This window comes from Chinchilla lanigera, unplaced genomic scaffold, assembly GCF_000276665.1.
Source record: "Chinchilla lanigera isolate Chin_1 unplaced genomic scaffold, ChiLan1.0 scaffold00092, whole genome shotgun sequence".
Classification (NCBI taxonomy): domain Eukaryota; kingdom Metazoa; phylum Chordata; class Mammalia; order Rodentia; family Chinchillidae; genus Chinchilla; species Chinchilla lanigera.
In genome coordinates, this window is record NW_004955493.1 from 498824 (window position 1) to 522127 (window position 23304).

General features: G+C 36.6%; 1 protein-coding gene across 6 annotated transcripts in view; it reads left to right on the forward strand.

Annotated features, from left to right (window-relative positions):
- The window catches only part of LOC102006674 (ATP-binding cassette sub-family A member 3-like), a 149983-nt gene that overhangs the window by 10025 nt on the left and 116654 nt on the right, over positions 1-23304 (forward strand). For 3 of the 6 annotated variants that reach the window (XM_013504905.1, XM_013504904.1, XM_013504906.1), the window contains exons 2-5: positions 5018-5104; positions 5536-5800; positions 11771-11898; positions 14005-14143. In XM_013504905.1, the coding sequence (XP_013360359.1) occupies positions 5045-5104; positions 5536-5800; positions 11771-11898; positions 14005-14143 (592 nt within the window). In that variant the 5' untranslated portion in view covers positions 5018-5044. Of the gene's footprint in view, positions 1-5016; positions 5105-5535; positions 5801-11770; positions 11899-14004; positions 14144-23304 lie in introns of those variants that run through there. The other 3 variants (XM_005405051.2, XM_005405052.2, XM_013504907.1) reach the window with 2 other exon arrangements.

A 23304-nucleotide genomic window follows, 5' to 3' on the forward strand; every position in this document is an offset into this window, starting at 1 on the left:
GCTCCCGGAGAACTCGCTGCCTGGGCGCAAGGCGCGGGGGGCTGGGGGAGCCTGCTCCTAGACTTTCAATTAGGTTTTTATTTGACTTATTGAGGTTTCCTTTCCCGGAATTCTGCTTGTTTTTTTTATCCACAGAACCTCTATCTCTTTACTGAAGCAGTCTTTCATATCCTGCATTGTCCTCTTTAATTGATTCAGCTGCTTATTTGTATCTTTTTTATCTTTTTGGTAATTTTAACTATCAACTTTTAAAATTGTTCTTCTGGAATTTCATTCACTTTGGTATATTTAGGATCATTTTTTTGGTAGTGTTGTATTTTTGGAAGTATCTGTTGTCTTATGCAGTGATTATAGTTAGTTGTATCAGCTTGATTAGCTTCAGAGCTGCCAAGAGATTAGTAAGAACACTTCTCTCTGTGCTGCGTGGGTCATAGAGGTATGACCTTGGGACCTTTCCTTGCTCTGTTTCCTGACCATAATGAACCAAGCTTACATCTTTTCTCTGCCACACTCTTCCACCGTGAGATTTCTGCCTTGGAGCCAGACGAGCATGGATTGAATCCCCTGTAACCATGAGCTAAATTAAACATCTCCTCCTTGAAGAGAGTGTTGGGTATTATGTCCTCATAATAGGAAAGATGATTAATACAGAAAACTGGTGTAAGAGAAGTGGGTTTTTTGCCAGACGTGGAGCTACAGGACTTAAAGTTTGCCCTGCTGGGTTTCTGTTTTGCTTTGGTCCTGTTCTTTCTATCCCTGTGTTCTTCCCTTTTGGAATGGAAATGTTTACCCTGTGCCATCATACTTTGGGATTATGTAACTTGTTTTCTATTTTCACAGAAATTTACAGCTAAGAGTTTGGCTTGAGTCTCAGAAAAGATTCTGACTTAGATTTTTGAAAATGCTGGAACTGTTGAGACAGTTTTAAATACCTCTTTTACCTGAGTATCCATCTAATTCCCCACATCTGGGAAATTTTAGTAACATCCATGACTTTGGAAAAGGGATTATTGCACTCTCTGTTGTACACAGGCTAGTTATGTTAGGTAGAATTATTAATTTGTTGTTGTGTTACTATCGTTGTGTTTATTTGTAGATTGTGTATTTTAGGGGATGTGTTTTGAGTGTCAAGTTGACAAGGAGTAGAATGTGGTAGTTAAATTCTGTTTTGTCAGCTTAATTAGCTTGGGAGCTGCTGAGAGGATTAGTAAAGGATACTTTTGGATGAATCTGGATGAATCATGGAGGCATAACTCTGGAATCTGTGTGGTCTTTTGCTCCTTCCTGTTTTGCTTCCTGGCCGCCATGAACTAAACATCTTTGCCCCACCACTTTTGCCATGATATTTCTGCCTTGGAGCAAGATGACCATGGGATGAATTCCTTTAAACTGTGAGGCAAATTAAACCTTTCTTCCTTTAAATTGTAGGTATTGGGTATTGTGCCACAATGATGGGCAATCTTACTAATATACCTTCTTTTTCATTTAGTTTTATTTCTGTATTGAGGTTTATAGATGCGTTGACTAGAATGTGTCTTCCACTGTTGTGTGGTATTTGTTTCTTTTTTTTTTTTTTTTTTTGTAAATGGCTTTTACTTTTGTGATGTTCCCCAGTTATGAAATAGTACAAATCTGTACTATTTCACTAACTCAAGAAAAAACAGAGTAATACAGTATAGTAGGCTAGAAAAAATAAGCATAGATGATATTCAGAATATTTCAATTAGTACATATAGAGAGGAAGGGATAGAAAATAGAAAAGAAGGAAAAATATAAAATTTTTAATAAAAGGAAATTGAAAGGGGGAAGTAGAAAGAAAGTAAAAAGGGCAGAGAAAGGAAGGGAATATAGATGGGAGGTGAGCAGGAAGACAAGGAGATTGTGCTGCAGTCTGCCCTGTCTTCTCTTGGTCTCAACTCCAGGTCCTGCTTGCACTCAACAAGCCCACATTTCATTGGCTTTCAGGGTTGAGGAGGAAGCTGGCCCAGCTGCTGCCAGCTATTTCTCTCCACGCATGGATTCCAGCTGCTGCAGACTGAGTTTCTCTCCAGTATCTTCTCTCTGTGCCTGGTGCAGTGGGGAGGCTCAAAACCTGAAAGGAGAATGTCAATCAGTATCTCTCTCAATGCTCCCATTGCTCACTGCCTGCAGCCCTGCCTCAGTCTTCTGAGACTCTCTCAGGCCTGTGGTTCCTCAAATCCCAACACTTAGGAGACAAATACCCGAGTATAGACTGTCTGGTACATCTTCCTGGTTGTCACCACTTCTGGCCCCACTGCAGCTCTCCAGGTTTCAGTATGGCCCACAACTCACAGGGCCTTGGTGAACGGGGAGGTGCTCTCCTCTGGTTATTCCCATTTCTGGCTTGTGTCAGAGATAGGGATGGGGACTGTTCAGCTGGCTTTGGTGATGGCTGGGGTGAGCGCCAAGCCCCAGCCACCAGTTTAGGCCTCTTACCCTGGAAGTTGGGTGGTGTCTGAGTTGGGTCATGGTTTAGTTTTCCATTAAAGCTTCATGTTTCTATACCTGCTCATTATCCCCTTGAAGTTACATTCCAGTGGTTGGTGTCCCAACCAACCATGCATGCGTGCAGGGACTGACCTTGAGGAGTTTCTTGGAGCAGTCAGTGAGTGCTGCTTTCTCTCTGCCATCATGATTGTAACTGCATATAGTTAGAGTTTTGGTTTTAGTTTTTTTATGGGCATAGAGTTTAGATTTTGATAGGGCCCTTTTATTTTTATTTGTGCTCTTAACATTCACTTTAAGAAAGTAGTAGTAGAGATTTTCCAATAATATTTACGTTTATGTTATATTCAGAAAGATTGTTTATAGTAATAATTGACTCTGGCATCATGTTATTTTCTTCAGCAATTTATTTTTTGTGCCAGACAGCTGTAGGCATTTGCAGTTCTGGAATCACCTATGACTATTATCAAGGGTCAAGATTAATGGAAGCTGATTGCAATCCTTCTGAAGGTCATTTTTTCCCCACATTTCTTCTTATAAACCTAAGTCTTAATCTAATACCTCATCTTCCTAGTCTTTAATTCCAATGTTTTCCCTCATAGTGCTAAGAGTTTAATTCAAGTGCTCAAGATCGTACTGTTAGTGGTAGAGCTAGGACTTTGATGTCAGCAATCTGATTTCAGAACCTAGGGGTTATGCCATCCACAGTGAGTGATGAGTTCTATCTGTTCTACTTGCCATTATATAGCTGTATCTAACATAACACATAGTAAATATTGAGCAAACTGCCATTAAGTGTAAGAATTAGTATTCTCTTAGTTCATTTGAGCTGCTGAAGAAATACTAATGGCAAATAAATATATGAAAAAATGTTCAATATCATTAGTCGTTCGAGAAATGCAAATTAAAACAACACTGATATTCCATCTCACCCAAGAAAGAATGGCTATCATCAAGAAATCAACCAATAACAAATGCTGAAGAGGCTGTGGGGAGAAAGGAGCCCTACTCCACTGCTGGTGGGAGTGTAGATTGGTGAAACCATTGTGGAAATCAATTTGGAGATTCCTCACAAAACTAGCATTGGAAGTCCCATTCAACCCAGCTATTCCCCTTCTGGGTATTTTCCCAGAAGAATTAAAGATACCATACCACAGCGATGTATGTGCACCCATGTTTATAGCAGCACAATTTGTTATAGCTAAATCTTGGAAGCAACCCAAATGCCCATCCACTGAGGAATGGATAAAAAAAGATGTGGTATTTTTATACAATGGAGTATTACTCAGCTATAAAAAAGATAAACTCGAGGCTTTTGTACGTAAATGGATGCAACTAGAGACCATACTCATAAGTGAAGTAAATCGGGCCCACATGTATAAGTACCATATTGTCTCCTTGGTGTAGGAACCTGAAAGGGTAAGTAAAACTCAAAACGTACAATAGATGACAGAAAAGGGAAAGAAATTGCTCAAAGGAAGGAACGACTGGGATGAGGAAAAGAAGAAAAAAGAAAGAAGGAAAGCAAAATGTAAATATATTTATGAATAGCTGTGGTAACTGCATTGCTGATATTTGATGGCATATTGAAAGGAATAGTTAATGCTTAAAATTTTTTATGTTCTGATCAATTTTGCATGCTTGTGTCTGGTAATCTGGGCAGCTGATTTGAAGGTAACAATATGCAATGGAATTACCACGGTGAATTCCTACCATCTTGTCTAGTGAAACTCTGTATTCTCTAATGTTTTATCTAATAATTATTTTCTTAATTTCTCTTTAGTTGTTTGAACAATCTTCCATTCTTACATCTGGTAATCTGAGCAACATAGTTGAGGATAGCAATATGTAATATAACAACCACTGTTAATTTGTATTATTTTGTCTTGAAACCCTGTATCACTTTAAATGTTCTTGGTTTGGTTTGTTTATGTTTGTGATACTGGTATGCTGCTATTGTTCTACTTTTTGTTTGTTTGTGTCTCATTTACTGCTCTCTTTAAAATAAAAAAAAAAAGTACCATAGGCCACTTGGCTTATAAGCAGCAGAAATGTGTTGCTCACAGTTTTAGAGGCTGGGACATCCAAGATTAAGATTTCAGCAGATTCAGTACTTTGTGAGGCCCCTTTCTTGGTTCATAGATGTCTGTCTTTTCTTTGTGCTTTCATGGGTGAAAGTGATACAGGATCTTTCTGGGACCTCTTATAAGGGTACAAATCCCATTCTAATCACCTCCGAAAGTCTGTTGCAAATATGTCCTCCTTAGTAGTGTTATTGATGGCGTTTACTTCCATACTTGGAAACTTGAATCAACAAATTACTGATCTTTGTTTAGCGCTCAACATTTTGGACATATCAGGATCTCCATAGATGTTGAATAAATTAAAAATACATAAAGGAATAAACAACTCAAATATCCCAAATGTTTGTTTTTTATTGTCATCTTTAAAGCTTGACTAGAAAATTAAGTTAATTTAATTCATGTAAAATAAAAGTAATGTTAGATAATCTTAATTTTATTTTACTTTTAAATCTTTACTCCCCCTATAGAGTTGAACTTACACTCCTTTTAGAAGAATGGATTTGTTAGATTTCAAAAAGCTTATGATTCTTCTCTGGAAGAATTTTACTTTAAAGGTAAGATGAACTACACATATAAAATATACATGTGAGTATATATAAATATATGTGTAAGTATATATAAATATGTATGTGTGTGTATGAAGGTAAGTTGAACTATATGTATTTCAACATTTCAGAGGCCACCAAGGGAAATTCTGAGAGCCTGAGTGTTTAATTTTAATTTATATTGTTTCACTTTTTTCATTTCTGGGGTTGGGGCTATCTGTTCTAGACATAGACTTTTCATAGAGTGAAATAATAGCACAGTGTCACACAGAAAGGAATACAAAGTCCATGAAATTGCTGCTATCAAAGTGAAGCTATGTTTATTGACCATGTATGTTTTCCTTATGAAGGAGAATATTCCTTATCTGTTAATATAAAATTATTAGCCATTTGTAAATTTAGTAACAGGAAAATTAATATAATTTTTTTTACCCTTCTAGAGGCGGAAATGTATGGCTTTAGTTGTGGAGATACTCATAGCAGTTATGTTTGGTATTTCACTTTTGGGACTACGCAATATTATTATTTTAAAAAAGACTGGACCTTTCAATTATACTGCTTTTCCTGTCAATCATAAACCTTCATTCATTGAAGCACCTGTCACTTTTCCTTATCCTTGGGAATTGGCTTACATACCTTCCAAAAGTGCTGTGGTACAGAATATTGTTGAAAACGTGAAAAAGGATTTAAACACCAACATGAAAGGTTAGAAATTAAAGTTTTCTGAAAACACATATTATTGTTTTAGCAAAAAATGTACTTATAACCCTTTCAACTAGATAATTATCTTCCATGTAAAACACTGTAAGATATTCATATAACCAGATATTAACACCTTAAGTGCAATATTATAAACTTATTTAAACTCGAGTTAAATTCATATAAAAATTTTTCCCTAAAAAGTTCAGAACAAACAGTAATAGTAAGTCTTTCTGTTTCTGTTTTTCCAGAACCTCTGTAAGTATAACTTCAGGGCATATGACAGTATACAACAATTACACAAAGACACAGGATAAGCATGAGTCTTTATTCTGAATGCATATTCAGTAGTTGGTTACTTAAAACACTGTTCATATAAATATATTACACACATCATAGACCATGTATATTAGTCTGTTTTAGGTTACTATAGCAAAATAAATGAGGCTAGTAATCTAAAAAAGAGAAGAGGCTTATTTAGCACACAGTTTTGGAGACTAAAAATCTGAGAATGGGTGGCCCCACTTGTTTAGCATCCAGGGAAGGTCTCCTTGGCTACATTTAGTGAGTGGTGGAAGCATGTTTGAGATGAAAGAAGCACATGGAGAAAAGGAAGCTAGAAAGATTTGGGGAAAGGCCCATGCTTTTCATAACAACTCACTCTCATGGGAACCAACCAGAGCTCTGTGAAAACTGTTAATTCCTCCCAAAGACAATGCTATTAGTAATCTAATTACAGTGGATCCACACTTAAAGTTTCCACCACCTTCACATCACTGTACTGAGGATTAAGCTTCCATCATAATGAACCTTTGGACAACATACTCAAACTCAGCCATAGCAAAGTGCTTTAGAAAGATGGGCAGAGTTATTTTAAGAGTTTCCAATTCTTCACTTACCTACACAGTCCAATTTCTCAGTCCGATTTCTCTCCTCTTTCTCCCAGACATGAACATTGTCAAAAGTTTTCTGGGTATCTCTCTAGTGACATTCTCCTTTACATAAACACACACACATGTGCACACACACATGCACTTTTATTCACTCATGTATTTTTCCACGGTTTTTGGCCTGAAGGGATTTGAAAGTCCTACAGAGTAGATGCTGTCTCAAGAAATTCCTTATTTAAAATAAATACTGAAGCAGAATGATGCAAATTTCCTTAATAGTTTTTGAAGTATGAAATACAAGTATACCAACGAATAGTTACCAATGACTGTGAATTATCCAGAATATTTAATTTCCAATCTGTTTCTTCTTTCATGCATGAAATTCTAGAACTTGTAGAAGTGTGTTACTCAAATTCCAAATATTTGCTGGTTTGCGGTATATTTTTGTTATTGATTTCTATTGTAATTTCCCTTTAATCATTAATCATTTAATGATCTCAGTTCTTTGAAATTTTGAGAATTGTCTATGATCAGTATATGGTGTATTTTGATAAAACACTTCATGTTTTTTTGTATGGACGTCATACATTCCTCCTCTTCATCTTTTTGTTGTTTTTATTTGTTTGGATTGGTTTTTTTTTCAGACAGGGTTTCTCTGTGTTGTCCACACTGACCTCAGACTCTCAATTCTCCCTCCTCAGCTTCCCAAGTAGTTAAGATTACAGGCATGCACCATTGTCCAGCAAGATTATGCATTCTCTAGATTTTAGTTCTAGGGTTCTATAAATATCACTTAGGCTACAAAGGTAGATTGCTGTGCTTTTCAGATCTTTTGTATTCTATATTATCTGCTTATTATGCCAATTATCATAAGAAGTGATATATTCTCTGCAAGGTATAGTATTACTAGGGTTAAATAAATATATATTCTATTTGATTCTATTTTGTGTATTTAAAAATATATATTTAATATATTAAAATTTCCAGCTGGGATTTGGCTGTCTTTCTTTTTGTTTATATATTTTAGAAATTATATTACCAGGTCATGTAAGCTTGCTATTGAATTGTTTTAAAAACAATAGTTTTTGGTTGTGGAACTTACATTTATCTTCACTTTAAGTTACAGGCATCTGGCCACATGCCCTTTTTTTATTCATTAACAATATTTATTTTAAAGTCCCTACTCAAAAATTCTGATGTCTGGGACACTTGTGAGTCTTTCTTTTTCCTTGTTTAGGTCACTGTTTTATGAAATACCTTGTATATTTTATTAAATGCCAGATATTGAGGATGAAAAATTTTAGAGGCTTCTGAAGTTGTTTCTTTATCCAAAGCAGATTAAGGTTTCCTCTGTATGGTAGATCACCTTGATCTCATTGAATGCTGGCTTTAGCCTGTATTAAGTGCTGTACTGCTGTATTTGTTTTCTCTGTGGCATAATCCTAGTCCTCACTCCTAGGACATGGTCTGCATAAAATCTCAACTGCATGTGTAAAGGGTCAAAGAAGGCCTCTTCCCTTTATGGGGCTTCAGCTGCCTACTATGACTCTTGGAATTGCTGAGCTTCTGAAATCACTGCTCAACATTTTAGCCTGCCAGCTGCTGTTACCTCCCTGCTTTCTACTTACTTAGAAAACCAGAAGCTAATGCCTAGGCTTTTGCCCCTCTTCCCAAGTGGACATTAGCCAAGGGAGCTGACATTCAAAGATGAATATTTAGGGAAACTGTTTTAGACATCCGAGGACATGAGAGACAGCAATAGGAAGAAAGTAAATGGAACCTCATACCAGAAGAAGCAGAACTAACATAGCTACTGAAGGGATGAGGAAAAGAGCTGCTTGGGTGTGCACCAGCTCAGTTATTCTCATTTATACTGGCTCCTCATTCCAGCTAGGTTTAAGTTCTGCTCTAACATCCTAGAATGATATATTTGCTCTCTTAAGCATGACTTCAGGGAAGTGTAGCCCACTTTCACATATTAATATCTCTCTAGGACAAATCAGAACATTGACTATTCTTTCTCATTATAAAATGAAAATATTAGTACTGCATAATTTGTAAGTTAGTTGTAAAATCAAATGAATTAGTATGAGTATTTAGAGTGGTGTTTGGCACGTAGTAAACACTCTGAAAACTTTATCTTTTATTATTATAGGAACCACAGCTTCCTGGCGTACCAACTTCCCTCTCTGCTGAGTATCACCATAAACTGAGACACAGTTGTTACATACCTGGAATTTCTATGCCAAAGCAATAATTATGACCCCTTAGCTTAATTTCTTTGCCACCAGCAATATTCTCAGCATGTTTGGATGGGAATCCAAATATACCTTAAATGTCATAAGACTGAACTAACTTGAAACTCATGAATGACTACAAATATAAGAACACTGTACAAGTACAGGCAGACTGTATATAGTCACTTATGAAGCTAGAGATTCTCTGATTTGTACAATGATAAAAGTCATTACTCTTATCAATGTTTTATTAACCTTGGGGAATGGTTATTGTGTTGGTCAGCCTTCCCATCGCTGCAACAAAATACCCTATACCTGCAGCTTCAAGGAGAAGTTTAATTTGGCCCATAGTTTCAGAGGTTAATCAATGATTGGCTGACTCTTTAAGGCAGAAACATCATGGCTGAAAGATGTGATAGAGAAAATTGCCAACTTTATGACAGCTATGAATCAAAGCAGGGTAGCAGCACCAAAGGGGAAGAGGCTGGAGACCAGTTATAGTACCCAAAGTCACATCTCCATGACCTGCTCAAACATACCCAGAAGTGTACTTTTCTCATCCTATGGGTGGCTCCCAAGCCAGTTAGGTTGTCAGTCCAGCTTAATTGTCTAATTATGTTGCTGATCAGAAGGCAGCTTTACATTTTGATCACCAAAAGTAGTCAAGGGGGCCAGATCCTTCTAGTGGCTGCCTCAAATATATTCCTTGAAGATAAATCCTGAATGCATGGTTACCTCCCAGAATAAACATGGTTACCTCAAAAGCACCAGAATCAGCCTGTTCTACAATCTGTGACCTCAATGTTTCTTTCTATTGAGTGAGGCCATTCTTTTGTATAATGATAAGGTAAGAGTGACTCATTTTATGCAAATTCATGCAAGTATGCAACCACTACATTCACCAAAATGCAGTGTTTTAAAGGATGAAACATTCAAGGTCCTTACCAAGATCCCATGTTTCCTAGACAGAAAGACATTGTCTAGACTGGAGGGTAATTCTTTGGAGTTGAGTGTTACTGGTATTGTTTATAGATTTGTTTGCAAAGGACAAGTGGAACAAAGCAGCTACGGGAATTGACTATATGGTAGTCTTTGTGAGATACAGATACAGTGATACTTTGGAAGCGAAGTGACCAGGGCTTTGAAAGCATGAGATAGTACCTTTGGTGAAGGTAATGGTACCATCAGCAGTGATGCTTTTCTTGGAAGCTTTTGGGACTCAGATCATTTGGAAATTTGCTATAGGAAAAATTGTGCCATCCAAGCCATTTAAATTTTAGGAATAAAACTGTATAGAACTTCATTTTCATCCTTGAGTTGTTAAGTCTTGATATTCTATTTACATCAAACTTAAGTTTACTCCTAAGAAAATCTTTGGTGTATATGGATGCACATACAGACATATTAAATGGGTATTTTGATATAGAAAGGTACAAATATTGTTGCCTTTTCCAATGTCAGTTAAGTTAAATTTGTAGGCTAAATTCACCGATCAATCACCTGAAATATGGATCTGTTATTGCTTCAAATATTGAAGTCATAATGTAGCTTCATCTTCCAACTTCTGAGTATTTTTATATAGATATGAGAGAGTTTTATGGTGTAGAAGTTTGAATAGATTGAACAGATTAGTTTTCTAATTTCCCTTCAAAATGGAAGTATAATATTTTTATTTGAGGAAAAAATAAAACAAAATGTCATAATCAAATAGTCTACGGCCATACCATCCTGAACGCACCTGATCCCATCAAATAAGATAATAACAATAGTTACTACATTGTCTACCATTATTTTCAAACTAATTACTCGAGTACAAGAAATAAGCCAGAAAGATTTTTACAAAAAACAGTCACACAAAACTTTCTTTACAACGAACTAAGATAAACTAGTAGTGCACTAGTAGTATATATTAGAATTTATATTGAAACATATTTGAAGCAGGAATTTTTATTTTAGGGAAGTATTTGAACTTCTTCCTACTTCCTATTTGTATCTCTTCTGTTTCTCTCTTTGTTTATATATATTGTGCTTCTTATATTAGAGAAACCATGCAATATTTGAGGTTGTGTGTCTGACTTATTTCACTTAACAATATGTTTTCTAGTTGCATCTATTTACCCATGAATGCATCAAGTTTATCTTTCTGTCTTTATCTTTCTTTCTCCATTGTGTATAAATACATTTTCCTTAAACAGTCATATTTATATAAATATATACATTGTTTCAAAAATCTAGCTATTATAAATTTGCTGCTATATACATGAGTATGCATGTAGCCTTGTAATAGGATTTTAACTCTTTTAGCTGAGCCAAGTGAATTTCTCTTTTTAGTTTTTTGAAAAATTTCCACACTTATTTTTGTAGTGGTCATACTAGTTTATATTCCCCACCAAAACTGCAGATTGGTTCCTTTTTCCTTCATATCCTCTCCAATGTATATTACCATTAGATTTTTTGTTGATAGCCGCTCTTTCTGTGGTAAGATGATATCTCAGTGTAGTTTTCATTTGTATGTCTCTGATGATCAGCAATGATAAGCATTTTTTCATATACTTATTGGCCACAAAATGGAAATTTTAAAATACTGGAGCACTTTTCATTCCTTAGCTTCCTTCAATATGTATTTTATTATTATTTTAAACTTGTAATTAAACTTTTAAAACTAAAACTCTGTCCACTCCAAAATCTATTGGTTTATTGTGCCAATGTTTCCAAAACAATGTTTTGACATTTATAATATGTTTGTAGCCATTTATCCCTGTTGTTTGCCAGCTTACAGATAGAAAGGACTATCATACATTTTACCTTTATGTGATCAACTCACAAACTAGATTTTTCTATTTCTACAGTTGTAGGCTTTTCTTCAGAAAGAGATTTTGAAAATTACCTTAAGCAAAGTAAGAACTCTGAAAAGGTTCTGGCTGCTATTGTTTTTGATCATGACTTCCAAAATAGCAATGATGCTGTGCCACTTAAGGTAAGAAACTTTTATGTAGAAACTTCATAATTCCAGTATCCTGGTATTTAATGAAGTAGAGGTATCATTATTTTATTTAGTAAGTGAAGAATCTCACTTGCCCAGGATCATGTTGCTTGTACATGGCAGAGGCTTGAATCCAAATCTAACTTACTTCATTGTCTGTCCATTTAACTAACTTCACAGTCTGTGCTTTGTTGACCAGGATAGAATAGTATTTCCCACCTATGAGATCTTCATAGGAAGCATTGATAATTAAGAATATTAACTTTGCTACTGTATCTGACATTGCACCTGTCTCTAGCCCTGCAGATGATGCTGAAATAAAGATACATTCCCTGGGTCAGAACACCTGATGTGATAAAGCTGGTGCATCTCTTCACTGACAGGGAACACAACATGAAACATTGCCTCTCTTTTGAGTGAACCTTACAATTTTTCATCTAATTCTAGATCTAAAAATAACTCTTAAGGCTTAGGCAGGGTGAGTCAGACTTAGGACATGTGCAAATACTGAGGAAGATTCTGGTGACAGCACTCAAGGAGAAATAGTGTTCTGAACTTAGTGTTTCTGATACTGAGGGAAATGACCAAAGTAGAGATACAGATGGTTTTCAATTGAAGAAAGTATGGAAGACCGCTGGGTGGTAAGTAGAGTTGTAAGTATCTCTTCGTTCTGTCCTGACACATCCTCACTGCTTTCGTGTGTGTCATTGTCCCTCTGGTTCCTGACTTGGTGTGGGCTAATGCTGATGTAGGCTTACCAGTGTATTTCAGGCCTACTCAAAATGTTTTTGGTAGCTTCAGACTTCACCTTTTCTGCCTTTGGGTAGTCTCCATCTCCCTTCCCTTCTTACCTCCCTCTTGCTTACCCTTTACAGTTAATGCTGTGACTCTGTATTGTCTCTCCTGACTATACACACTTCTCTCTTTTTTTCATTCTCCCATCGATATACAAAACATACTTCTATCACTGAATTTGTACTTAATGTAAATATTTATGTTTCCTCAACTAGGTTTGAGATCCTTGAGGACCAGGGGCTTTGAGCATGCAATAAGTTCCTACCGATTTTATTTTGATAATTAAATAGATGAATTATCTCCAAGACCTATACATATACCCACTCCAGCTGATTATACTGATGTCTTTGTGGTTTGACCCTTCTGACCTTTACTAACTTTTGGTCCACTTATTTCAGAATGATTTACCTTGAAGTGTATTCAGTTCTCCAGAATTAGTATTATTTCTCATTAAATAATTACATTGCGCAGCAGTCCACATTTACATCTTACCACATTTCTCCTCTGTACTCATATAAGATTCTTCCATTTGTTGGAAGAATCACTTTCAGGAGAAGAGATTTTCCCTTTAGAACACTTGGCTTACCTAACAGGAAGAGGAATTAATAATGTCTTTTGGAATACTTCATTTCAGTATGTATATCAGCTGTCTGTCTAGAGAAAAATACATTTACAGTCTTGCACAAAGTTGCCAGTGTTTCTCTTCAGCAGGCCCACCATGTATATCCAAATGTTGTTGACATTTCAGAAAATTCCACGGGAGTGATATGGTTTAGATGTAGACTGTCCCCCAGAGGGGCTCAAAGTTGACTTTGGGGAAGGTGGTTGGATACAGGTGCTGTAGCTGACTTGCTGTTAGGAGGTGGGGTCTGGTTAGAAGAAGAGGCTCACTGGGGGCAACATAACCTAGAAGGATGCATCTCCTGGCTGCGTCCTGTGCTCTGCTTCCCAGTTGCAAAGATGTGGGCAGCCTCCCTGTGCCATGCCGTCTGGTGGAGTCCACCAATATCAGACTAAAAGCATGAGCCCACGCCAACCTGCCCTCCTTTAGTTGTGAGTGTCAGGTATTTTGTCCCAGTGACAAGCAAGTGACTAAGAACAAGCTTCAGAGAGAGTGGATCTGGGGAAGCAGAGTTAAGGGGAGAGAGAACCAGCATGCTCTCATTTCCTGTTGTCGAGAATCTGCTCTGAGGCTGGTTAGTCTGTTAGAATCATAGTTCCAATGATCTTTAATTTCCTTTTATTCCTGATTTTTCCTAATTATTGTTTTGCTTTATGAATATTTTTGTTTATTTCTCCTTGTAGGTAAAATATTATTTGCGTTTTAGTTATTTCAAGAAGAACAAAAGTGTTTCTCAGTTGGCTGGCTGGTTCACAAATTCTCTCTTTCCTTTATTGCCTTTGGAACCCAGAGACGTTCAGGCTGCAGATGGAGGCAGGCCTGGTGAGTAGGTTTAACTGTGTTTAAAGTCCTTTTGTATAGTAAGTTTAAAGAACTCATGTTTTTTCAACCTGTGATAAAAGCTGTTTATTTTTAACTAATTATGTTGATTTGTTTTTAAAACTTTCATTGTCCAAAAGTCCATAGAAAAAAATGCCTTTTTCAGCAATATATTTTTACTGTATTATATCCTTTCTAGATCATTATCATTGTATGTCTTCTATTTGCAAGTACATTTATTTGTGAATTTTTTACTTTTAGTTACCTATGTACAGATTTCTAAATACTGACACAGCTACTACCCAAGAGTATTAATTCTAATTGGGGTTAATTATATTAACTATAACTTACGTTATTTTGTTGGATTGATGAGTAATTTTAATACAATTATAGTAATTTTAAACTTAAAATTTATCACACAGACTGCATTCAAAAGTCTTTAGTGTGGGGCTTTCCTTTTAAGTTTTGAAAAATTACACTGAGGAAGTAATTCAGCAAAAGAACAAATTATGACAAATTTAGCATCATTCTTTTTTTTTTTTTTTTTTTTTTTGAGACACAGTCTCGGTATGCAGTTCAGGCTAGCCTTAAACTCACTATGTAGCCCAGGCTGGCCTCTAACTCACAGTGATCCTCCTGCCTCAGCCTCCCAAATGGTGGGATTACAGGCACGCGCCACCTCACCGAGGTAGCGTAATTCTTAAATTTTTGGAATAACTTACACTAAAGTATGATAAATGAATAATAAAAATATAAAAGGAACTAGGATGAGCAAAAGGGGAAAGGACAGTAGGGAAAAAAGAGAAAAAATGCAAGTCAGTTATACTATTCGTATTTCTTAGTTCACTGAAAAAGAAGGTTTGTGCTAAAATCGAGTGGAGAAATTTTTATGTCCATATCTTGTACCCTGAGAAACTACCTTAAAAATAACATGTAATGTATTAACTATTGCTGTGAAATTTTTTGACCTTTTTTCCATAAGATAAAATTTTTTAAAAATAATAAAATATAACTTGACAGAACATTTTGCAATCTTTGAAAACCTTATTTCTTTCCTTCTGTGTTAGTAAGATGTAATCTTTCACCATGAATCATCTGAAAAACTGTTAGGGCATCTAATTAAAAGAAGTATAATACATGTATGTATAGCTGCATCTTACAGAGAGACCAGTGTCAATAAAATGGATAATTCAGTTCGATTTACATGGGTGGAAATTGATGCAAACAGATACCAGTGCACATTCTAGAAGAACACATAAAACCATGGAGCTGCTCATGAAACACATTAAAATGGTTGCCAAAGGGAAAGAGAGAAGAGGAGCAAGAGAAATAAGAATGTAAGAGAATGAACAAAGCAAGTGAGTTAAGGTGCATAAACTGAGGAGTATAATTAACCCTCTGCACATGAAGCCAAAATGTGTATATACAGATGTAAATATGTAAATAATGTAAAATTTAAAGTGAGTATATTGATAATGATTAATTCCCCTGAGCCATGTTTTTCATTGTTGAATGACCTGCTCTTTTCCTTAATATACCCTTTATAAAGTAAAGCAGTTATTTCTGAAATAATACCGATTTTAGACCTTACCTCTTTCCTTCTCTGTTAATAACACATAATCTTTCAGTATACACTCTGATTCTAAACTGCTACAAGATAGGTTCTTTTATATTAATTTTTCAGGTAAAGTACCTGAAGCTCTGAGAAATTTTGAAAACTGCAAAAAGTTAAATAACTCTTAGGCACTGAAAATGGGACATAAACAAATGCAGTCGGTGTCCAGAGTCTACACATTTGAGTTTTCCCAGTGTGTTATCAAAAAAATACAAAATACATTGAGTTTATATATACATGGCAGTCCATGCCATTAGTGACAACATTCACGCTATTCCTTAGCCACGAGGGCTTTTACAGAAATAAATAATCATGAATTAATATCTTACCACTTAAGAATATTGGAGCACAGTCTAGACTTCCCTGCGTAACTGTAAGGGGACCCTATGCTTAGAGGTTAGTTAACCCTGTCCCAATGACACCAAATGTCCTTTAAGGCAGGACATCTGTGGTGAAGGTCTGGGTTTTTTTTTTTTTTTTAACTTCCAAACCATTATAGAGTAATTCTTTTGTAAAATAACATTGAAAGTGAATTATTAAAGATGGGTACTAGGATATAAAAGGATATGATAGCAACAGGAAAAATGAAATGAAAATCACATCCTGGGGTACAATTTAATACTTTTTGGATGCAAGGAAACTTTGATAAGCTGAGCTCTGAAGGAGATGGGCTCTCATGGGGGAGCAGAAAGTTTTTGTGACTTCCATAGCTGAAAGTTTCTGCCTGGCCTGGGTGGAAAAGTATTACTCAGATTGAGACTGTAGAGAAGAGAAAGCATCTGTGTTATTACTAATGGTATAGATTGGAAAAATAGATTACAATCTTAAGAGCCTAAAATCAAAGCATGTTTCAGACAGACAGTTTTGCTTCCTTTCATCCTAAGGCTTTTGCTTAGTAGCCAGCAGTGGAAGTGAACAAATGCAGCATGTTGTTGGATCTTGTTTCTTGATCCATTCTGCCAGTCTATTTTGATTGGTGAGTGGAGACCATTTACATGGATGGTTATAACTGTTATATTGCTCTTTTCCATATTTTCCTGTTGTTGGTTCCCTGTCTTTCTCTTCTGTTTAACTGCTTGCCCTGCCTGGTGGCTTCTTTCTGTTGGTGTTCTTGTGTTTGTGGTCTTCATTACCTCTTTCTAATATATTCTTCAGAACATTCTGTAGAGCTGGTTTGGTGGTCATAAATTTCTTTAGTTGTTCTTTGTCATGGAAATATCTTATTTCTCCATTGATTTTGAAAGACAGTTTTGCAGGGTACATGAATCTGGGTTGAAGATTGCTTTCCTCTAGGGTTTGAAATACATCACTCCAAGTTCTCCTTGATTTGAGGGATTGTGTTGAGAAGTCTGCTGTGATCCTGATGGGCTTTCCTTTATAGGTGATTTGTTTCTTTTATCTAGCTGCTTTTAATATTTTGTTCTTGTGCTGAATTTCTTGATTATATTACATGCCTTGGTGTAGATTTATTTTGGCCATGGCTATTCAAAGTTGTCTATGCTTCATTTATTTGTATGTCAAATTCTTTATCCCTGTTTAGGAAGTTTTCTGCCATTATTTCTGTGAAGAGAGGTTTTTTTTTTTTATGTCTTTTGCATTGTCTCCATCTTTATTACTGCCTCCACCAATCTTATGTTGTTCTTTGCTTCATCTTGTAGCTGTTGGATTGATTTTTGTGGTCTCTTGTTATTTTTAAAATACCTTCCTTTTCCTGGTTGCTACTTGCAAGCCTGTCTCCTAGATCTGATATTCTGCCCTTGCCTTTATTCAATCTGTTGCATATACTTTCAGTGGAGTTTTTAATCTCCTGGATTTCTGTTTGGATCTGTTTCACTGATTCCATTTCTTATCTATGTTAGGCATTCGTTGTTTCCATCATCTTCCCAAGCTCCTCTATTTTTTTTTTTAATCTATATGTGTTTTAGTGTCTTTCATTTTGATCATTACTTTTTACACCTTAGAATCTTCCCAAGCTCCTCTATTTTGTCCATCTATATGTGTTTTAGTGTCTTTCATTTTGATCATTTCTTTTTACACCTTAGAAATTATTTTTTCTATGGTCTCTTCCATTTGTTTTTTCACTTTTGCTGCTATCATTTCAGAGAGTTCCAGTGGTTGGTTTCTGATTTCCTCTGGTTTTGCTCTGAACTTGTTCTGGGTTGGCTGGGCATTTTGCTTCTTCATTTTGTTGGTTTCTATTTTCTAATTTTTATTTTCCTTTTTCTATATTGTTACTTGTAGATTCCTTATGTTAGATAACTTTATCCCTGGTGTTGAGAGTTTCTATGGATGTGTCTGTTCCTCTAGATGTCTTCTAGATGTAAGTAGCTCCTTGTCTTTAAGTCTGTCCCAACAGTTTACCTTGCCAGTATATTAAGAATGTAAAGTTCCTATCTACTGGACTCAGGGCCTATTTTTTTGGTACTTGACTGTGGTGACAGTTATGACACCTTACAATTGCAGTGTTGTCATACAGGAGAGAAAAACTGATTATAACAGGTATGACATCTTGGTTGAAGTAGTACCATTAGCAATAACAATAAACCCATGCACAGCCTGGCTATTGACAAACTGTAGTAACTATTAGTGTGATATCTTTAGCTATAGGTACAAGTTCTACAGTTGTATAATATCATCCAACTCATACCAGGAACTTGTATGCAATGATTTTCCACTTAGTAGAGTGATTTTACCCTGTTTTATGGGGGGTTTAAAAGGGATAGAGATTAAGATGGAAAGCTGAATGAGCTTAAATATTATAAAGATGGGGGGCTATAGAACAGTCATCTAAGTTTTGGGTAATCATAGGACACAAGAGAGACTGATTGGAAGAGAAAGCCTAAGAGTATTAAGTGAACCAGAAAGAGGAGAGACAGTGTTTACTCACATGAAAGAATCATAAAATCAATCAGGATAATTGACAGTAGAGAGGAGGAGGACTAGTACAATAAAACAAAAACAAAGGTTAGAGATCTAATCATGAAAGCAAAAGAGAAAGAAAAAAACACAGAAAACAAAAAGAACAACACACTCCAAAAAGCCGCAAAGGTACAGGAAAAAAACAAAAAAGCAGGACAAAACAGAACAGTGTGCAAAAGAGAAAAGAAAAAAAAAGAAAATTAGGGGAGGGGCGGCTCTGCCTGCCCACTTCCATTCCACATGTCTTTGTCCCCAAGCACAGTGCTGGTTTAACTAACTTGCCACCTGCTGGCTCATATTGTTCCTGTTGCTTCTATTTCATACCGCTAGTCCCTTCCCCTCCCCCCATCCATTGTGTGTACCCTGCCTGGGGGCTGTACTGTGTAGCTGGCTTGCCTGCTGGTAGCCACATTGTCCCAGTGGAGGGAAAGAGAAGCCAATCTCGGATCCTGGCCTCACTACATTTTAAGTGGTGAATTTGCTAACCAAAAGCACAAAAATGAGGAAAACTGATGTGGAAAAGATACTTTTTATGGTATTAATGCTGTAACACAAAGATGAAGCATTACCACAATCTGTAACAACAAAAATGAAAAAGAGGAGCCTTAGGGACCTGTATGACTGTAACAAAATGTCTAACATGTACATCATCTGAGTCTGGAGATGAGATCGAGAATAGAGCTAAAAAAAAGAACTCGAGAATAATTCTGACAATTTTTCAGATGGCATGACAGATATCTACACACTCAGGAGGCTGAATGAATTCCACAGATAGGAAAAAATCCAAATAAATCCATGTCAAGGTACACCATGAATAACCTTCTCAATACTAAAGACAATGAAAAATCTTCAAAGTGTCCAGAGAAAAACACCTTAATTGTGGGGAAAACAGTTTGAATGACAGCTTATTTCTCCTCAGAAACCATGAATGTCGGGGCTTGGGATATAGCTCAGCAGCACAAGTGCATGCCTGGCAAGCACAAGGTCCTGAGTTTGATTCCTAGTACAAAAACAAAACAAAACAAAAACAACAGACACCATGAATGTCAAAGAAAATTGCAAAGTATTTCTCCAGTGCTGAAAGAATATAATTACCAATCTGTAACCCTATGCCAAGTGAAAAGTATCCTTCAGGAGTGAAAAAGAAATCAAGACATTGTTAGATGAAGGAAAACTATCAAAATTTATTGCTGGTAGAACACATGAAGAGAATAGCTAAAGGAAATTCTCTAAATAGAAACTATTTTCAAAAGGAATTTGCAAAATAAGGAAAAAAGGAAGAACTTGTTAGATAAAAATAGGCTCAGTGCAATAAGTTTGCCTGCTCTTGAGTTTTCTAAATTATATTTGATGTTTGAAACAAAAATGTTAACACTGGTGGTTGTAGTGTTTTTGATATATATAAATTATTTGACAATTATAAATTATAACAGTAGGGAGAATAAATGGATATAAAGTGAGTTTACTTTCTCTACTTTGCTCAGATAGAAATACACTAGTAGACTGTGAAAAATTATTTGTATATAATGTAGTCCCTAGAACAACCACTAATCACAAAGCTGCACGAAGAGATATAGTTAAGAAATGGATACATCAAATGGTGAACTTGTACAAAATTGAAATCCTAGAAGGAAAAGTAAAAGAGAATACAGCAGAACTTTTTTGAGGATATAATGACTGAGAATTCCCCAAAATTAACAAATATAAAATCGCAAATCCAAGAAAAGCAAACAGACAGCTCCCCACCTAAGCATTTCATATTAAAACTGTATAAAATCATTGGCACAGGCACGGGCAGTCTGCCATTGCTCTTTGAGTGGCCTGGGTCTAGCTCCTGCCCTCACCCTGAACTGACTAAGAAGCAGAACCAGGTGGGCTACGGCCCACTTCCACCACCATGGTTCTCAGATGAAACTCGTGGAGAGAGCCAGGTATTTCCCATCTACTTCCTGGGGGCAAAGCGGGCAACTCAGGACCCCGCCGCCATTACAGTCTGAGTCTCTCTGCTCCTTGCACCTGTGGCAGATAGGAGGTCCTCACTCACAAGCCCCAGGTACTGCTTTCACCAGGGTTCACATGTGGGCCCTCCCTGTGCGGGCCCTGTGCCAAGTGAGTGTGTGCTCCAAGAGCTGCTGGTCCCACAGTTTGAGTCCCTGCTTTACTTGCACCTGGACCCCCTGGGGGGTTGCAGGCATGGGCAGTCTGTGATTGCTGTCTGTCCAGCCCACATCTGATTCCTGTATGTGTCCTGAACTGACTGGAGACACAGAATCAGGTGGTTCACAATCTGTTGACCCTGCAGTTTGTGTGTGGTTTTGCCTTATCCTGAACTGCCTAGGGACATAGGTCCACTGGACCGGGATTGTCACACCAGTAAAACCCGAGTCTGGGCTGTGCACGTGCCCTGAACTGCAAGGGGATAGTGGATCAGATGGTCTGCCATCAGCTGACACCAATGCCTGCATCTGAGACCTGGGATAACTAGATACAAATCAACAACTGCTGGAAAACCCCCAAACTAAGTAGTGCTTCTCCGCGGACACTGAGGGGCAAAACTGAGCAACAGGAATACTAGGGGCACTAGCAGCCTTTGCTGTGCAACCACTGAAGAGGGAAACAGCTTTCTGCATCTGGTAGCAAACATGACAAAATGAAGGACTAAAACACAATCCCAGAACACCATCCCACTCAGAACAAGACCAGGAGACATCGACATAGGAGAACTTGGTAAACACATGCCTGAAATAGCTGAAATGATTGTAATGGAAGTAAAGAAACAAGTCCATAAGGCCACAGAAGCAATGAGATAAGGAATAATCTCTCAGGCAAAAAATGAAGTGACAATAATAATGAAAGAACTGCTCAAAACATCTAGAGAAGAAACATAAGAAAATAGAAGAACAAAGGCAATGGGCGGAAGCATTAGATGAAAAAATATAGAAAGGACTTAGAATGCATGAACAAGATTCAAAGAGACTTCCAGGAAAACAAAGCTTCCACTGAAAGCTGCCAAAACCGCTGGAATGAAGTTGAAGATAGAATTTCAGACTTTGAAGATAGCATGGCAACTAGCAACCATGAAAGAAAGGATCTCCTAAAATCAACAAGGATCCAGGAAAAGTCAATTCAACAGCTTCAAGATGAGGCAAAGAAGAATAATGTATAAATTATAGGAGTCAATGAAACAGCAGGAGACAACACAACTGACATAAAAAGAATATTTGCAGAAATAATAGCAGAAAATTTCCCAAGCATGGAAACAGAACCTGATATACAGGTAAATGAAGCATATAGAACTCCAACCAACTGCAACCAAAATAAAACTACACCCCGAAATGTAATAGTCAAGTTCCCAGATCTCTAGCAAAAGAACAGAATAGTAAAAGCTGCTAGAGAAAAGAAACAGATTACTTATAAAGGAAAGCCCATCAGAATCACCGCAGACTTCTCAGCACAAACCATCCAATCGAGAAGAGCTTGGAGCAAAGTATTACAGGTTCTGAGACAAGACTGATGTACCTTGCCAAACTATCCCTCAAGTACAACAGAGAAATAAAATACTTTCACAACAAGGAACAATTGAAGAACTTCGTGAGTGCCAAACCAGCATTACAAAGAGTATCAAAAGATATTGTAAACAGAGAAAAATCTGACCGCAATTTCAAGAACAACAGTAGAAAGGAAACTTCAAGAAGAGCAAGCAAGTAAACAGAAAAACTTGGAAACCAATGCAAGTAAATAAATGACAATGATAAATCAACACGTATCAGTTATAGCTATAAATGTAAATGGCCACAATTCTCCAGGCAAAAGAAACAGACTGACAGAGTGGATTAAAAACCAAAATCCAGTGATATGCTGCATATAGGAAACACATTTTACTCAAAAGGAAATCCATAGATTAAAAGTCAAAGGATGGAAAACAATCCACCAAGGAACACGAACCCAGAAAAAAGCCAGTGTAGCTATTCTATTTGCAGACAATGTAAACTTCAAACTGACAACAATCAAAAGAGATAAAGAAGGTCACTACATACTTGTCAGGAAAACTTAAAGAGGATGAGATAACAATCATAAACATGTATGCACCAAATATCAGAGCTCCAAATTATATGAGACATAACAGGCATGAAAACCCATATAATTAATAACACTATTATAACAGGGGACCTCAACACCCCATTAACACAAAAGATACAGGTCAACTGGACAAAAAATCAGCAAGGAAATAACAGATCTGCACCAAAGCTGTGAACGAATGGACTTATTAGATGTATACAGTGTTCCACCCCACAACATCAGAATACACATTTTTCTCAGCTGCACATGGGTCTTTCTCTAAAATAGGCCACATCCTAGCCCATAAGCATACCTTCTGAAATGCAAAAGAACTGAAATTATCCCATGCATATTATCTCACCACAGTGCAATGAAATTGGAAATAAATGACAAAAGGAACTCCAAAAACTCGATAAACACTTGGAAATTAAACAACAATCTCCTGAACAACCAATGGGTTACAGAAGAAATTAAAGAGGAAATTTAAAAAATACCTACAAACAAATGAAAATGTAAATACAACATACCGGAATCTATGGGATGCAACGAAAGCAGTCCTCAGAGGGAAATT